General features: G+C 39.4%; 2 protein-coding genes across 2 annotated transcripts in view; one reads left to right on the top strand and one right to left on the bottom strand.

Moving 5' to 3' along the window:
• Window positions 1-19,389, bottom strand: part of ARRDC2 (arrestin domain containing 2) — a 463,191-nt gene that overhangs the window by 202,969 nt on the left and 240,833 nt on the right. The gene's annotated exons all lie outside the window — the stretch shown is intronic.
• INSR (insulin receptor) overlaps window positions 1-19,389 on the top strand; it is an 83,368-nt gene that overhangs the window by 6,977 nt on the left and 57,002 nt on the right. The window contains exon 2 of the mRNA XM_063290672.1: window positions 6,954-7,505. Coding sequence (XP_063146742.1) covers window positions 6,954-7,505 — 552 coding nt within the window. The remainder of the gene's footprint in view (window positions 1-6,953; window positions 7,506-19,389) is intronic.

The following is a 19,389-nucleotide window of genomic DNA, read 5'->3' as shown; positions in this document are numbered from 1 at the left end:
AGGGGACTATACAAAGCAAAGTCTATGTATGTCAAAAAAAAATAACAATTACAACGGAATCTAAAAAGGTATCACAGTGATAGGTAGAAAGTTATGTAAATTAAAGTTAAAACATTATAAAGACAAAAACCATGATCTATTTAGATCTGCCATATCCCATCAGGTGAGGGCATTTAGAGTCACGTTTTCAGGATTCTAGTATGAATATATAAGATACTGTAGACTCAGGAGCACTTTATTTAATAGAACAGGGTGCTTTGGTAAAGGTAAGCTTGTCATATAGCATTTACTCAAACACTCTTTTCTATCTAATTTAGCTTTCAGTTGTGCTTCTGTAAGCACATAAAATGAGTTGTGCTGAGTTGGACCTGATACCCGAAAGAGGACCAAGCAGCTCATGACTTTTGGGGTATGTGTATGGAGAGACTCAAAGAAAGAAGAATGAGAAGGATAGTAGCCTGCCACACTTTACATCAAGGCATAACCTCAAGTTGAAATGTCAGAATTGTCTGTTCTTTTTTTAAAAAAAATTTTTTTTTGATAGAATTGTCTGTTCTTATTTCTTGGTTAGCAGTCATCACTTACTTGGAAATCATGATTTTTTTTCTTTCATGCTTCCTAATCCAGTGTGAAACTTGTTTATGGCCTTCTACTAGTTGCCTTAACAAATTTAAAAGGGAAAATAAAACATTAAACTTACTTATTAACCTTGAAAGCCGAGCAGATATGTCCTGATGAACAAATCCTTGAAGAACACACACTCCTGGCTAATAGAATATATGCTAACAAAGTCTCTCCCTGATTAGTAACAATTCCTGCAGCTGAAAGTTTGGCTGTTCTGAAGTCCTAATTCTTTACCATCTTCTTGCTTATAAGAAAAGCTTTCTGGAAGATGAGGGCAGCCAAGCTTACAATGTATCACATGTTTGGATGCCCTCTTTTCTTGTCATGCCAAGTGGACTGCTCACTTGCTGAATGACATATTTAATTTCCCCAAGTCATATTATGCAAAGCTTTAATGCATCTGTCTTTTCTGAATTTATGTAGGTTGTATCACTTACAGTGGTTCATCAGGGAATTTTTTCCTTTCTTTTATCTCCAGTGTAATCCTTAGTATAATCCATACATTCAGTCCTTGTGAATATTCTGAACTAGTGAAAGTGATCAGCTACAATCTTGGTTGTCCCAGCCTCTGTTTAGAGAGAACCATAAATCTTAGGTGCTCCCCCCAAAGGATATTAGACAAGAAAACTACATGTCTCCATTGCCTATTAGCAACTCTATGTTGACTTTCCTATTTTATAAATAAATTATTTAGGGGGAAATATCTAGTCTTGCTTTTAGGAACTTTAGTGAGCAGTATGGATGAAGCTGACAAGTAATTTTATATGTTTATTAAAATATTTTCCTTGTGGTTTTCTTTAAAACGGGCTTTGGAAAAACGGGTAAGTGTTTCATTATATTAAATGTCCAGTGCCATGATACCTCCGAATGGCAGCTGCAGTGGCTACTTGTGGATTTCAGAGGCATCTAATTGGCCAAAAGGCAATAAAATGCTGATCTTTTAAAGGGCATTGAAGGCTCTTTAATGAGAGGAGGGCTCTTTCTCACAGGCTTGGATTGATGATGGAATGTGATCCTGTTAACTGTATTGTAACTGTGGTGGTAAGGAGGTTATTTCTTCTCCAGTGCAATTGCTTGCTACTGGTGTTTTGTATTTTTTATTCTTTTACTATTTTTGATCTCCTGTAAGCCACTCAGAGTTGTTTGGTGGCTTTAGAATTTGACCACGTTAAGAATTAAAATGTTATATTATTTAAATCCAGTTTTGTTTTGATCAGCCAGGGATCTTACTGTTTTTATCTTAATCATTTGCAGTAGAAGAAATCCATAACATAATTACTATTTGTCTTGTTTATGCTGGTCTTCAAAAAAGTTTAAGCAGAGATAGTTAATTGTCCAGAGACCCTTTCTGTATTGCCTTTTAAGGCACCAGAAGTATGCTGTGTTGCTTTAAAACAGAGTAAAAAATTCCACTGATGATTTATGAGACAACTTAGCTATAATGCCAGAAGAATCCTGTTGAGCAACCATATTGTTCCAGATTTCACAGTAACACTGCCAGGTTAATATTTTTTTTAATTAATGGGTCTTAAATGATTACTCAGTGGCATTTGTAATTCAATTACACTAGAAGGCATCTATGAAGCTAGCTTTGCAGTCTTCAGAACCACATACTTAAGAGTATTGACAAGAAGGTTGTACATTCCAAGTTGTTCCAGTAGGGCTCCTGTGGTGGAACGAGGTTTAAATCTGGCCCAAGTTGCAGACTCAGCACTGAAAAAACAAGTTTGCTAAATGTTTTGCAGTGATTGAGCTTATGAGCCAATTTCTGCGAGGAAAGTGTTTTCTTATATGGCTTCTGTTATTTTCTACTTGTGAAAAGGGCTCGTAGGACGGTAGCTCAGCCTGTTGTATCCGGCTGGCATTGGCCCCAGTGATGGCATTTGTCAGGGCTAACTATAAATGGCCTTTATGGCTGTTAGGTTGTTGGTTGCCTCTAGTTCCCCTTCTAGTAACTTCTGTAGCACTAGGTTGGTGTGGGAGGCAGAGTTTATGCACATTGGTCTTATGTGCATTTTATCAATAGTGTGTTCTGTTAAGTAGGTTCACTCCTAACTAAAAGAGCATGTGGTCTGAGTCTTAATATTCTATGTTTTGCTAGTCCCTGCTATGAGTTTTGTATCAGTGCCAAAATAGATATGTGTTAAAACGAGATCCAGAGTGTTACAGATGTAATTTGACATTCTTTCAGTGTACATGTAATTCTAGCTTTGAAACTAATTAAGAAAGTTCTCTTTTTCAGTCACTGGAATGGATGTTCTGTTGCTCCTGCTTGCTCTTAGGCAAGCAACTGCAGTGTTCTGTGTTTCCTAAAGTGACAGATCCTCCTTTTGCTGCTTAAGAAATGCCCTACCACCTCCTCCCATTTCAGTCAAATGGCTGCAGGGCACTTTGTTCCTTCAGAGGTAGAATGGATAGCACCAGTGACTGAACGATTGTTGCATGGCTGCCTTTGATTTGCTGACATGTTACAGATACACACACGTGAAAAAGTGAGCTCAAACTGCATTCTTAATGCCTTGAGGCTCTTTGAGTTCATTTGGATGGGTCATAGTGCTAGTTATATTTTAGCTGCATACAGGGTTGTTAACTAAGACATTAATTTACAGAAGAACAATTATGGACATTGCTCTGTTAGTAGTTAAAATGGATGTTGTGGAAATACTAATCCCTCCCATCTGTTTACCTTTAAAGGTTCGATTGTATGTGATGAAATAAAATTCACATCAAACCTGAACTGTGCTGTTTGCTTAGCGTAGGATCTTGCTGCTTCATGAATCGTACACTACAAAAGTCTGTGGTTTTCTTACTGAAAGATTATAACCTCAAGCAACACCGCAAAATTATGGTTTGACCTATATACTTCTACAATGAATACATACACATCCCAAGTAATTGTAATAGTGGTGATTATTTTGACAGTGAACATAATGGTCTGAGTAAGCCCAGAGTTGTAAAATCATAGTTTATAAATGCATCATGCTTATGAGGAGGCAAATAAAGGATGTGTGTGTGTGCCAAAATGTCACTAATTGAGCTGGCTTTTACAGCACAGATAACCACATTCTTCTATCACCCTCTAGACAGAAATATTGTAGAAGCAGAGAGTTGGAGTTCTCTCTTAGATCTTAAGAAATAAAAAAAGCTCTGCATGAGATTAAACAAGTATACTTGCCGTATTTGCCATAGGCCTGGAAGACATCATAATTTGAGTGTCTGATTAAAAATGCCACTATCTCCTACAGATGAACATGCCTAAATTGAATTATAATGTGCCACATAGAAAAGCAAACACAGTGCATTGGGCCAGAAGTTTCCATGGGTGTCTGCAAGTGAGTGAAGTAAGCCACACACCATAAAATATGACAATATTTTTGTTAGGGTTATTTGGCATCTTAACAAGTGGGGGAATTAGTTGTTCACCCTGATCGTTACCAAAAACTCACGCATTTCTAAGAAAGACAAGAGCTTCCCAAAACCTTTGTACTTTGGGCTGATGTTTGGCATCTTAATTATCACAAGAATGGGGGACAGCCACATAACTGGTGATTTCCACTCCCTGCCCCGGTAAGTGAAGAGGAAGGGAGAAGCTCAAAGCAGTCAGATTGTTTTTGCATTCCATGATTTGTCCTTTGGACTCAGATACTGAGAGAACATGTAAAACCTGGCCCTTTTCTTTTTTATTTATTTATTTTATTACCACAGTGAAAAAAAACCCAAGCGATAAAGGAATATATATTAAAGCAACAAATTCATTACTTTATTGAAATAATGCCACAAAAAGTTAAACACTATTAAAATCTCTTGTACATGTAGATTCTCCCAATTTTTCTAACACCAATGAGTTATTAATTATGCCATTTCTCTGTAAATCATTGAATAACCTTTACCCTAACCATAAACAGTATTTTAATTATTTACATGCTGCTTTTCAAATTGCATTTCCCAAATCTGATCTGTTTGTGTAGAATATTATTTGAAATCAAGACCTGTATGGTAGTCAGTCTTCTCTGTTCAGACAGAAACACTGTCTAAAAGGCAGCAAATGAAGTATGCTGGAAATCTAAATGTTCCCTGGTTGTACCAGTATGTTCTGCTGGTACAAGTGATTCTTTGGTGGCTTTTGCCAGCAGGATTCCTATAATCCCTGTTTTTTCCAGTTATCCTTGCTAAGGCTAGGGACCACAGTAGTTGTTTTGCTATGTATCTAGAGAGTGCCAGGTTGGGGAAGGCTGTTACTTTGAATGAATATACAGAGGTGGAGACTCTCTGATCTCAGAAAACTATCTGTAGCTTTTGTGTAGATACCAGGTATCCTGGAGTTGCTTATTATGGTGTTGCTGTGTGTGTATGCATGCATATATATGGAATATGTGTGATGCTTGTGTTCTTAAAAATGGAATTTGTGAAATGTTCATTTGGAAGCACCAAAATATGTAAACCTAAAAAGTAGATCCCTACAAATCTGATTTTTAAAAGTACATTATAAAGCTTTGAAAAATGGATAAGGCTATAGAGATAAATCTCAAATGCATCCTGTGTTTGTAGAAGTTAAAACAAGGAGGTAATAAAGTGCTCTGTCTAGATTGAAAAGTAGGCTTTTTTTTAAAAAAAAAGTCTTCAGGTATCTGTTCAATCTTAAATTTACAACTAGCAATACTTAGAATAGTACCACAAATGGATAATAAGAACTGTTTCTTACCTATTTTATGAGACTTTGAAAACTTCCCATCTGGACAGCCCTGTGAAGCATGAACAGGTTACAAGTACACCTAGGCTTATGGCCTTTCTCTAAAGGCCCATGATTCCCAATAGCTAGATATTGTATGTCATATGCTAATAGTCAGGTTTGGGGGGTTTCTTTGTAGGCTGTATTGTGTGTGCAAATTATTTCATAGGCTTCAAGTGCCTTAAAATTATACTTCTGGTCTAATATATTGGCTGAGTTCATGTATAGGGCTATATCAGAATTTACTTAAACATGGTTTATTGAAAACTACAATTGGCCAGTTCCCTACAAGAAACTAAGCCATAGGAATGGTTTGTAAACCACAATGTTAGAGCTACACTATACGCTAAGCCCAAAGCAAACAAATCAAATTATACCTTGGTATAATGTTTGTATCTGTTTTTTCAAACCAGGGAAAATGGATTTTTTAAAAATTTCAGATTGCCACATACACATCCAGTAATAAATATTAATAACATTGCCTTTTAAAATATGTAAGGTAATAAATGTTTCATGTTAGTGCAAATGAGCTGGATGTAGTGGGCCATTTCAGTGCATAGATAAGAAGCTTCCATTATTTGGGCAGTACGTTAGAACAAACTGATGCACTATGGTCTTTCATTCCACATTGTCTGAGGCATTTGAGGAGAAGCAGAAACATGTGTGTTAATTTATTGAATTAAGTTGCTGGTGCTTTGTAAAGAGGTTGGAGATGAAATGCCTTTGTAAATTTGAATGTGGTTTTTTATATTTGGAAATTGATAAAGACTCAGAATTGCACCAAAATATACCGGTTTGAGTTATTTTTGTCAGGAAAAGGGTTCCAGTATATCCTCCTCTTTTGAAAAGTTAGTACTCTATGGCCATGTTCATACAGGTTCTAAGGAAGAAACCCAAGTTAGCAAGCATAGATAGAAATTTCATGTCATTTAAATTTGAAACAGTCACTATCCTGGATCAGTGTGATCTGGATCCTGTACCTTGGATTTGTTATAAAGGAGAGCACCCAAATGGTTTGAAACTGAGGATGTGGTAAACTGGGAAATGGTGCTAGGGTGTCTTCCTCAGAAGGTTGTGTAGGGACCCCCACTCCCATAGGGGAACTTTCCCTCATGTGTAGTCACCATTTTAAAATTTGAAAGTACAGCCTGTCACAGGTTTGCTTCTGCAATGAGAATGAAGCCAAATATGTTCATTTTTTTTTTTAACAGTATATGGCATATAGTACATCTTCTGAAAATGAAGAAAACAAATCAAGAATTATGTATCTTTGCATGATTATAGTTAGGTGGTTTTATTTATTGGGCATTGGCACGTTACTGTATTGAAACAGGCAGTAAATCCCTGAGATGTTGGCTGTTGTATTACTTGTTTGCTCTGTTGGCTGTCACAGAGTTAACAGGGTGTAGTGAATTTATCATCATCTTAGTGTTATTACCTGATTTGACAAGAAAAACTGTGTTTGAAGTACTTCGTCTTACAAAGAAACCTTTAAATAAATAGGTGTGATAGGTGTGAAGATGACTATAACATTTGAAGCAAGCAAATCAGTGGAATGTATGTCAATTTGAAAATAATATTTTGGTTTTCTCTCTTCTAGTTTGTCCGAGTATAGACATCCGGAATAACATGACACTTTTCAGCATGCTTGAGAACTGCACTGTGATTGAGGGACATTTGCAGATCTTGCTTTTGTTCAGAACTAAGGCTGAGGACTTTCGAGATCTCAGCTTCCCTATGCTGACAATGGTAACCGAATACGTCTTGCTATTCCGGGTCTACGGTATGGAGAGCCTCAAGAAGCTTTTTCCCAACCTTACTGTGATCCGTGGGACTCATCTCTTTTTCAACTATGCTTTGGTCATCTTTGAGATGGTTCACTTGAAAGAAATTGGCCTTTATAACCTGATGAACATCACACGAGGGGCTGTGCGGATTGAGAAGAATGATGAGCTCTGCTTTTTGTCAACCATTGACTGGTCTCGGATTTTGGACTCTGTGGAAGATAATTATATTGTTGCTAACAAAGATGATAAGAAAGAGTGTGGAGATGTATGCCCAGGAATAATGCAAGGGAAAAGCAACTGCCCTCAAACTGTGGTCAATGGAGATTTCATTGAGCGTTGTTGGAGTCATGACCATTGCCAGAGAGGTAAGTTTCTGAATCACAAAATACAGGCTGCTGCTATATGCCATTTCTTTTCCTTGTCCTGAAAACAACTTTGTTTTGTAAAATGTGTGGCCTAATAACTGTTGCTCTCTTATTGGTCCCCCCATCCACCTGTCTTTGCCACAATTCTAGTTTAACAAAGTGGCTGTTACCAGATATTGCTGATCTGCAGCTCCCTTATCATGGGCCATGCTGGCTGGAGGCTGGTGCAAGTTATAGTTCCAACAATATCTGGAATGCTGTAGGTTGCATGCTAATGGTCTGAAAATCTCTGAACCCCTCCCATCCTATAGCATATGGATGTTCTTCACTTGGCTTTGAAGAAGAAATAATTGTATCCTGCATTGACAATACTGGATAAATACTCTTAATTCTATAGTTTTCTGTATTTAGCTAGAAGGATCAACTAGCAAACCCTGGAAAACACCTTCATCTGAGATGCTGGAGAGTTGTAATAAATTAAATACATTAAATGCTTGGGTAGATGAACAAATATTATGACTGGGCATAAGGCTTTTTTAATATTCCTAAGTGCAAAATAAAACTGGAACTTCCTCTTTTGCAGGCTCTTAGGACAGTTCCTCCCATGCGCATGTGAATGGATTGCTTTGGTTGAATACCTGCCCTTCACAACTGCATATGCGTATGTGTGCGCGCGCCTTGAGTCAGTGTTGACTCCAGAGGCACCTTAATTTATAGCTAGATGATTTTTTAAAACTTTGGTGTATTTGAATTTCTTAAGCAAACCAGATTCCTTGTTTGCATTTTTTTTAGTGTGGAAACTGCTTACCATACTAATTGGTTGCATCTTTGTGTTTGTTGGTTGTCTTGAAAACTTTATCATGCCTATTTGAAATTGCTTGTCAGTGTTTGGGCTTGCTAGAAGAGAAGAAATGAAGACTGGATTTGACTGATGTGCTAAACTCATTCTTGAGTTTATTTATATTCTCAAGCGTTCTTCTAGGTTCTGCTTTCCATTTTTCCATTAATTTTACAAGGCCAAAACATTTTGAGTAGTAGTACATGTGGATAAACAACTTAGAAAAACTTTAACCTGACAAAACCTGACAAACCATCATGACTTGCTGAACCTTTTCTGTGTATATTTGCCAACTTTTAAAGGCATTTGCTGCAGACAGTGTATTGTCCCACAGTATTTCAAAACAGAACTATTTTTGTTCAAAATGATTGGCCGGATGTTGTGGTTGTAGTTGTGGTTCCCTTCTGACAGGTTGACCTCTGGACATGTGGCAGAGGCCTATTGGAAAAGCTATCTTACTTGTTTCCTCTTCTGTCTCAGTATGCACCTATGTGCCTGAAGCTTAGTATGTGACATGCTAAGTAATTTTTTTTTTCAGGGTACAGTTGCATCTGATGATATGTTTTTATAGAATGTCCAAGCACTCTGCTTCTAATACCCCAAAGACCCTGTGCATCATTCACCACACTCCATTCAAGTCTCCTTTGTCTAATTCAGTAGAGAAAACAAAGTTCTGTTGCTTGCTTTGATACTGAATTTTACCAAGGAAAGTGTTTTTTCCCAAATTTGTATTTTTCATTTTTGTTGCCTTACTGTCCTGACTCCCAGGAAACACTCTGAGACAGGGAACTGTTCTCTAATGTTTATTGCTAATACATAACAGTAATCCTAACAAACTGAACAAGCGTGGGAAAAACCCAGCCATATAAACCCCGCAGGTTAAGGCGGTCCCAATCTGTGCCTCTTGGAATGGCTCACCAATTCCTCAGTGCTACACATGCGCTTAACAGTCTGGAAAGGAGCCCCCTGCTCACCATCCTTACTCATGACACTTACCACCGTATCCTTTCCCAGTTTTAGCCCTGCATATATCTATCTTTCCACTGGAGAAAACAATTTCTGTTCTAAAAGAATGGACATTCAGCCTTATTTGCTTACCCTATGTTTTTGAGGTACTATCCTATATATTTTTTTTCAATTTCTCTGGTGTAATGACAGCCATATGCTGAATTCATGGAACAGGAAGAAGAAATGATCTACAAAAACCCTGGAAGAATAGAGTGAATAAGAATAGAATTAAGAATAAGAATTGATATTTGAAGTCTAGGTTTGTTGAAAAGCTTTTAGCCTTCTAGCACAAGAAGAGCTTCTAGCCTGTATAACCTTAGATGGGCCTTTGGTGGGTTCATAACTCTTGAAAAACCTTCTTTGGTAGGTTTATAATTCTGGAAAAATTCCTGCTATTTCTACTGACTTGTCTTTTAGAAAATGACAAAGTTCAAAGAGGTGTATGTGTGGGAAACAGTGCTTTGCATTGTTTACTTAGGTAGAAATATTACTTAGCAACTGTTTCCAGTGACTTCTTGTTCTTTTTTAAATGTCCTGGGAATTTCTGTAATCATAGGCCAAGTTTATTGCATATACTACTTCCTTCTCCCACCCAGCCTCGTCCACTCACAATATGAGAAACTAGTCCTAAAGATAGCACTAGATTATTTGACCCATTCTCAAGGATGTGGTATTTATTAATCCTTTTGAAGCATACAAACATATGTCCTGTTACTGGTATCAGAGGAGGAAAAAGCATGTTTATTTTCACCATGAAAGTTAGGTGGAAATGGACTTTTGCTTATTGCATATATGACTTGCAGATTAGAAAGTGGTACGCTTTGTTGTGATTGAACTTCTCCAATCTTATCTTCAGCATACATTTGTTTGAATAATCAAAATAGGAGAGTGGGAAGCTGACTCTACTAGAAGTACTTTCTAAGAGGGGAATTCTCAAGAAAACATTGATTTGATGATGAGGAAGACTCAGTTCCTTTTTCCAGGACCAGTACTTCTATATTCACCTCTTTGTATAGAGAAGTGGGAGGTAGCTCATGTCTCTGTGCACTCATGTTACTACATTTGGATATATTTTTGAGCTAAAAAGCTCCCCATTTCTGCTGAAAAGCCACTACCATCTCCGACACATTACTAATCATGGCAATCCTATTCTACTGCTGGATGAGAATTCTGAAGATATGTAGTCTTTATCTGAAGAATGACATCTTTGGAAAGACTTCTTTACTGAATACAATACAGCATTTCTGATTTGTCAAATTGCAGTTTATCATAACAATTCAGCAAGCTGCAGTTTGAAAATTACTCTAAAAGTGGATTTCAAATTATGACTTTGCATAATAGAAAACATAGCCTTGGAGAATGTCAGAATACATCCTTGGGTGAATGTTATTCTTGCATGTAGGTCAACTATTCTATGAGCAGTTTATAATTTTGCTGGTTATGGATGCTGGAAAATGGGGAATGTGGAAACGTGAACTTGAATTCCATTTGGCTCATGCATGTACTGTAATCCCAGATCTTGGCTTAGCATTAATATTTGAATTCATCCATAGTAACTTTGTTTATGATAAAGAGAAATGAAGACAATGAAAGAATTAGCATTATGGAAGTTAATGTTTCATTTGAAACTTTAAAAATACTTGATTTTATAAAAATATTGTAGAATGTAAGAGAGCGGTTTACCAGTCTGTATATGAAAGAGGAAGCTGATCATCTTAAAAACTATTTTGAATTCTTCTGGTGGTTGGTATTTAATAGAGTGGAGGGGTGTTCCAGATCAGTTAAACAGAAGAAAGCTTGCTTGAGGAGAGGTGAACATAAGAAAATCTAACAAAACTGGAAAAGAATGGAGCAGCACAAAATTGATCAATTTTACACACACTCTTTCTCTGTATGTATGTATGTATGTATCGTGACTGTGTGTGTGTATATGTATACACACAGAGTGCATTTTAATGCCTTTTTCCTCCCTTGGAGTAAAACCTAAAACTATTGTTTCTATAAATCACTGTAGAAAGGCCCCCCTAAAGGTGTTTCCCACCTCAGCATTTAAGTGTCTGACTTCTTTTTTGTTCCCTCTCAGAACACTTCCAGATACCAGCTGTTCAGAATTGAAATGAAGTAGTGCTTGAGTAGGCTGTTGTCAGTATTTTATTATTAAGATGCTACAGGAAGTACTATGCTGTGAGAATGCAGTGTTTGCTGAGAACCAGCAGCTAATTAGAGAATGCTTTTCCTGACCAATAGATGAGCAGATATATCTCAACTAGTCAATATTTAAGTATTGGCTAGTATGTGAGTGCGTTACACTTCACCCTCAATTTCGTGAGGGGGGGGGAATCTGTCCCCACCTCAAAAAAACTGAAAGAAAATAAATTGGAAGTGTTTTGTCAGCTTCTGGTGATTGTATATATACTGGCATGACAAGCCTGTATTTTGATCCCTTTTTTCAGTCCTGCTATCCTGCCAGATTGCACTAACATCCTTTCCAAAACCCACATCTATTCTGGGAGAGTCTTGTGGTCTCTTATTCAGCTACAGGTAGACCTCAGTTAACTACCACTTGTTCAGCAAGTGTTTGAAGTTATGGCTGTCCCAGCACCTCTAAGGTCACATGATCATGATCTGGGCACCTGACTATTGACTCACACTTACAATGGTTGCAGCATCCAGCAGTCACGTCATCGTGATATGCGACCTTCCCTGCTGGCTTCTCACAAGCAAAGTCAATGGGAAGCCAGCAGGGAAGGTTGCAAGTTGCTTGGGTAAATCTTCCCCACCCATGCACCCTCCCTCAGCCCTTCTACACTTGTGCCACACCTTCCAGCCACCTGCACACCCTCGTGCACCCTCCCTGAGCCTCCCTGCCCTGCTCTCGCACTGTGCCTCCCTAGCTGCTTGCACACCCTTGTGCTGTGCCTCCCCACCACCTGCATACCCTCATGCACCATCTGTGAGCCTCACTGCTCTCACCCCATGCCTCCGCAGCCACTTGCGCACCCTCCCCAAGCCTTGCTGCACTCGCACCACACCTCCCCGGCCACTCTCACATCCTCCTGACCACTTGGGCACCCTCCTCCATCCAGCAGCAGCCACCCCAGGCCCCGCTGTGGTTGTGTCGTGCCTCCCTGGCCACCTGCACACCACCTTGCTCCCTCTCCCACCTGGCAGCAGCCACTTATCTGCCTGCCAGCCTGCTTGTGAGGCGCCTGGGACTTGCAACTTCCTGACAGCTTCCCCACTGACTTTGGTTGTTGGAAGCTGGCAGGAAGTTGCGAGGAGGTGCTTGCTTAATGACCCATGATCCTCGCTTAACGACAGCAATAGGGATTGCTGTCGCTAAGTGATGCGGTCACGTGACATTGCGCTTTATGACTGCATCACTTAGCGATGGAAAATCCAGTGCCAACTGCTGTCATAGCTTGAGAACTCACTGTACTCATGACATAGTACCCCTGAGCCTGTCATGATGCGAGGATAACTGTAGATACAAGTCACTTTTTTTTTGGCAAGGCTGCCCATTGTTTCCTGTATTATTTATTTTAAAAGATCAAAATAAATCAAGCCATGATATTCCCTGTGACATTCTATGGAAGTGAAAGTTGGCTTTGAAGAAGCAGGATAGGAAGAGTGTTGATGCTTTTGAACTTTGGTGTTTGTCAGTCCTTCAAGGTAGTCTACACAAGAAATATCAGCCATGAGTACTAACACTACCTTTATTGTAAGGTTACAGTAGCTGAATCTTGCAAGTCTGGAAGTACCTCTCCCCTTCCTTACTTTTACTCACCCAAAAGCTAGGGAGGGTCCCTTCTGAGATACATCTTCCACCCCCACCCCTCATTCGGACTCAGATTTCATTTATCAGACCATTGTCCAGGCTGCGGCTCTTCCTCCTGTCTCCCAAGGTCATTTCCACCCACCATTACTGTGCTGGAGAAGACTCCTGAGAATACCACAGACGGCCAAACAAACAAGCAAACAAACAAATCAGACAAATCAACCCAGAGTTCTCACTTGAAGCACAAATGGTCAGGCTCAAATTATCCTACTTCGGACATATTTATTTATTTATTTTTCGAATTTTGCCACCACCCATTTCCCCCCAGAAGAGGGACTCTGGGTGGCTTACAATAAGCTAACAAATTAAGAACAATAACCATAAATAGTATATAAAATATAAATACAAATATAAAAGATAAAAATAAAATCCTGATGGCGATAAAAGATCTAATTCAGTTCGTACATATGTGGGGAATACTCTAAGGTTTCAGCCATCCCCAAGAGCAACTACTCCATTATGCGAAGACCCAGCTGGGAAAGGTGGAAGGAAAGAGAAGAGGATGACTAGAAGCAAGGTAGATGGACTCAGGTACAGTGGCAATGAGTGCACATTGGAAGACCCGAAACACCAGGCTAGGGACAGATCGTCATGGAGAATATCTATCTGGTCACTAACAGTCGAAAATGGCTTGATGTCACATAATCAGTCAATGTACAACTGACTCTTCAACATTTCAGAGCAATTAATCACATTAGAATAAAGAGAACCTGATGTTAATTAGAATCCATGCAGTACATTGGATTCAAAGGAAACCAGTGCTTCAGAGTACATGTGGATATGCATGTAGCACCCACTTGAAGCTCCTTAAGCCAAACACACCTCTTCCTGAAATTGTGCTGCAGTTGCAGAGGACAGCTGTGTGATCCTGAAAAAAGATGCAGCTGCTTTAAGGAGTTCCCAACAAGAATTTTATACATGCCCTAATGTTAATATTCCTTAGAAGCAAAGAATTCTGGCTGTAATTCTAACATATATAGTATTTCTCAGGTTTGGAGAAAACAGACAAAATTTTCCCCTCTGTGAAGTTTTCAGTCTGTTTTGCAGAGATGGCAGAAGTACAAGTTATGATGTTCATAACGGACATCAGAATAAGGTCAGCTTCTTCTGTTCGTTCATTCCTTGGATGGCACATAGATGAATCATTTTAACGCTTCTGCTTTCTTCCATGGCAGCATAGGGAGACAAGTGAACAATATATCAGTGAAAAGTGGTGTTCCATTGCGGTTATACTATTTTAATATACTTTGCTGTGACTGGCCTGAAAGGCAGCTTAAGGATACCAGAAAGAATATGGTTGTTAATGGCAGTTTTTCTTGAGGCATATTCTATCCATTCTAAAACTAATTAGTTACTGTACCAGTCTATTTTCAGCCTCAGCTCTAAGCATTACTTTTAATCTTTTTTTAATTGTCATATTTCTTTCTGCACACTCCCAGCAAGCCAGCCCAAAGTAGTATACAATACAGTGATCAATAAACAGTTAATAAAACATAACATAGAAGCAATACAATGAATAACAATAAAACCACGTGTTTACCAAACTCATAAATATAAAGTGCCAATCAAAAAAGGAACAACAGTTTATAAAAATGGCTCTCATTATGCTTAACTGGGCCTCCTTTCTGTGAAGCACCGGAAGCAGATCTTAGTTGCTGAATGGAACTCCTAGCTCTTGAAACATTGGGAAAGCCATTCCGATAGGGAGTCAGGATCAAAGCTGTATAAGAGGATTATAAGTCAAAACTAGCAGTTGATTTGGAAAATAATAGAAAGCCAGTACAGGTAAGTCAGAACTGGTATCACATGTTCCAACTAAGAAACATCTGACAGAAACCTGGCCACTACATCCTGTTTTATTTTATTATTATTATTATTATTATTGTGGAAACCTCCAGGTGTTCTTGGATTCTGGTTCTGCGGAAGAAGGCAGGCAGGCAGGCAGGCAGGCAGGCAGGGTTTCCTTCAAAAGTATCCCCACATAAAGTGCATTACAGCAATCTCTTTGAGAGATAACCAAAGCGTGACTTGCAGAGGGCAGATCAGAACTCTTCACAAAGGTCTGGTAGTTAGTATATTAAATGCTTTAGAACTTGTATGAATATTGCTTTGGTTTATTGCCTCTCACCAGACCGCTATACAGTCTAAGCAGGAGCCTTATTATGAAGACTGGCACGCTAGAGGATGATGAAAAGAAAAAGGAGATCTTGGTCTTATCTGCATAAAAATGCCACCCAGCTCCATATTCCCTGATGATTGTTCCCAGTGGCTTCATATAAATATTGAAGAGTACGAATAAGTGAATAGAACCCTGGGGAATCTTGCAACTGATGGGCTGCAGGGAGGAGTAGCCAAAGTTACAATTTGCACCTACCTCCCTTCATGGTAGGAGTGGAATCACAACAGAGCCATGCCTCTGATTCTCAATTCCTTTAGGCAATTTAGACAATACCTGTGATAAGTGGTAACAAAGGCCACAGGGTTGAGGAACATGAGTAAACACATACGTCTTCAACATACTGACCATCAGGGCGACCAAAATTATCTCCATGCCATACCCTGGCCTAAAACCAGATTGAAAGAGCTCTAGATAATCAGTTTCATTTAGGAGTACCTAGAGTTGCTTAGTGACCACTTGCTCTATAGCTGACAAATAGAGCAACATCTAAACATTTTTTCAGTAGAGGTACTGTGCTGCTGCCTTTAATGAAGGTGGCATCACCCCTGAGAGGAGGTGTTAATAAGAGAATATACCACTTCCCTCAATGGATCCCTCCTACCCTGTATTACCCAAGACTGAGTTTGGTCCAATTACCAGGTAGCAGCCCAAGCTTGTCCAAGCATCTTTTCCAAATACTTAAGTGAAACAAATTGACCATAAAATAGGACAGGCAAGTACACTGGCTACCTCCCTATTGTCATCATAATTAATGTCTTCAGTGTGACTGTTGATAAGACTGACTTTATCTGCAAAATATTTCACAGAACCTTCACAGTTCACCCCCCCCCCCCAAGGACTCAAGAAGGATCTCTACAGTTCTTACAGGCTCTGCCAGCATCCAAACCACCCAGAACAGCTTCCTCTGGTGATTTTCTGCAGATGCAATGACAGAGGAGAAAAAGCTCTTCTTTCACTTCCAGTGCCAGGATGTAAAGCTGTGCTTGGTCATAGTTACTTCTGAATTTCCACCACTTTTGCTCTGTGCCTGCTTCATATAGTAGTCCAAAGCTCCTTAGTAAACAAAGATGATTTACAGGCTTGGTGGGAAGGCAGAATTTGCTTAGGAGCCAAATGGTCTGGTGTTTGGGAGAGCTAGAGATTTAAATCTGCCACCAAGGCCTCCGCCAAAACATTTGGTGCTGCAGGGAACAGATTCACCAGCAAATTCTGTGGTAAGTAGAACCTCAAAATCACCCCCTGCACAAGGGTAGGATACAGCCGTTAGACATACTGTGACTAAAATGGTGATCTGTCCATGACAAAGGATTCACTTCTAGCTTCTTCACCTCTGGAGAAGATGTGCCCTGCTTGATGAATGGGGCAGAAGCCAATTGTGACAGGACAGGGTAGTTACGGTAGTCATGAACTCCTGAGCAGATCTTGAGAGATTGGCCTTTAATAAATTGCCATCCAGTCAGGATCACAGGGACGCGGTGGCGCTGCGGGTTAAACCGCTGAGCTGCCGATCGGAAGGTCGGCGGTTTGAAACCGCGCGGCGGGGTGAGCTCCCGTTGCTAGCCCCAGCTCCTGCTCACCTAGCAGTTCGAAAACATGCAAATGTGAGTAGATCCATAGGTACCGCTTCAGTGGGAAGGTAACGGCGTTCCGAGTCGTCATGCTGGCCACATGACCCGGAAGTGTCCTATGGACAACGCCGGCTCTAAGGCTTAGAAACGGAGATGAGCACCGCCCCCTAGAGTCGGACACGACTGGACTTTACGTCAAGGGAAACCTTTACCTTACAGGATCTAGAGGTACAGTGTATCTTTCTGCATGAGCACCCTTCTTCCACCAGACAGTATCAAGGTTGATCAATCATTTTTGTGTCCATGTGCCTAATTTTCGAAGTTCAAATTGGTGTGATCCTTTTTGGATCAGATTATTGCTCACCATCCTTTTTGTAGAAGAGGAATTCTTGTTTGTGTGTTGTATCTTTATTTGGATTGTCTGTTGAACTGTGATGCGTTGTCACTACTTGTAATATTGTCTGCTGATTTTTTAACATACTTATTATGAACTTCTTTGAAAATATTGGAGAGGAATATATTTGGCAAGCGATATCTATGTGACGAGTATATTCCCACTGGAGGGGAAGATTCTGTAACGGGGTTAGTAAATGTATCATGCCGAATTGTATGCAGCCTTCAAGTGCAAAATACTTTTTTTTATTTATGGCAGAGCACTTGGTTCTTGTCTGGGGTAACCACCCAAGGCTTGAAGGACTACTTTTTCCATTTAATTAATCAATTTGAAGGACCATTTTTTTCCATTTAATTAATGATTTACCTCCATCACATGAGCTATAGCATCAGCTCCTGAAAAACTGGGCTCTGAAGCCAAGTAATCTCTCAGAAAGAAGTCGTATATGTAAGGCCTTTCGGCTGCTTTCCCCCCTCATTCTGTATTTTGTACTGTATCTGGCACAGTGGTACAAAATAACAATAGAGAGATATTAATAATAAGAATGATGTGTGACTCTCTGCTGTAGGAGACATTTGGGGCATTCTTTATTCTGGTTTTCTTTGCAGCCTCTGCAGAATAGTGCCCATCACATACTTTTCTAGTTACCAGAATATATATTTTATCACTTTAAATTGCTCTTGCTTGTATTACAGCCTGTTATTCTGTAATTCTTGTGGAATTTTGGTTATGTGGTCATGCTGGAATTACTCAGCCATAATGTGAGGCTCTGTAATTGTCAGCTATGAGAAAAAACTATGGGTTTTCCTTCTTAAACCTGTGAAGTGGGAGTTCTGAAGTTATTTGGCACCCAGTTCCTTAACATATAGCCAGAACAAATGAGACAAGTTTGATTTAAGAGCCTGAACTGAGCCCTAAAAGTTTCCTCCAATACCAAGGCTTGGAATGTAAGTTATAAATATAATTCATGCAATTGTAGCCAACCCCATTGGTTGGTTGGGGGAGTAGGCAGCTCTCAGTGGGAGAAGTGTTATTTTAAGCAAATGAACTGGAACAGTTCTTGTCTTATACACAGCTATAATACTCAAGGAGAGACTCTGGATTGTTCCATGCATTACAGACAAGTCAACCCCCTTAGCCACATAACAAGCAGTTTTTTTTTAAATCAAGGTAGGATCAGTCTGAGATGGCATTTCTGCCTGTAAAATCCACTCATAAATCACTTTGCTTTCTATCTTATACTAACTGCCAAGAACCAGTCCTTTTGATTTCAAGGTAAGCTCTCTCTGTGTCTTTAATGTTAAACTACTGGTACTAGCACTTCTCAAGATTTCAGGCACAGATAGGCCTTTTTCATTACCTGCAATCAGCTTGCCTTAACTGGAAATATTGGGTATTGAACTCAAGACTCTGTGCAGGCAAAACATGGATTCTGCCACTGAGGCCTTCTTACTGAAGGAGCTGTTCTTGGATTAGACTCCTGAGCATTTGCATGTAGCCAAATAATCCTTCAGATATCATGGAAGAGAAGTATGGTTAGCATTTAGTAGATCCAGAGGGATTTTTTATTAGTTATAAGGTGTGAGGTGGATTATTGGTGGAGATTAATAAAAGTAATTGTTAATGCTTACCATTCCTTGATGCATCTTTGCTTGCGACGTGGATCTTCTCAGCTGAAGCACTAAGATTGCCAGGAAGTTCTAAAATGCCTCCAATTTTAGAAAAAATGTTCCTTGACTGCTTGGCCTTAGGTCAGTTGTTCAGCTGCATTAATAAAATCCTTGAGCGGGATGCTGAAGTATCTTTGGCTTCTGGTTCTTGTGGCTTTCTGCTGCTTCCTTGCTATGAGCAATTGATTCTTTTGGCAGCAGGACCTATTCCAACATGTACTCCCCAAGTCCAGTTCAAGCAGAACACACCAGATGTTTTTCTGGAATTCTCTCTAAACTCAGTCAGATCCAAAGTATGAATGCAGCTTTTTAAGAGCAAAGTTTGCTTAATGGATTTTTCAGAATGAGTTGAGGAAGAGTTTATGCAAACTGGAAGAATATAATTAGGA

The sequence above is a fragment of the Candoia aspera genome, chromosome 1 (assembly GCF_035149785.1).
Source record: "Candoia aspera isolate rCanAsp1 chromosome 1, rCanAsp1.hap2, whole genome shotgun sequence".
Lineage (NCBI taxonomy): Eukaryota > Metazoa > Chordata > Lepidosauria > Squamata > Boidae > Candoia > Candoia aspera.
Note: the sequence above shows the minus strand (reverse complement) of the source record. Positions and strands in the feature narration are given on the sequence as shown.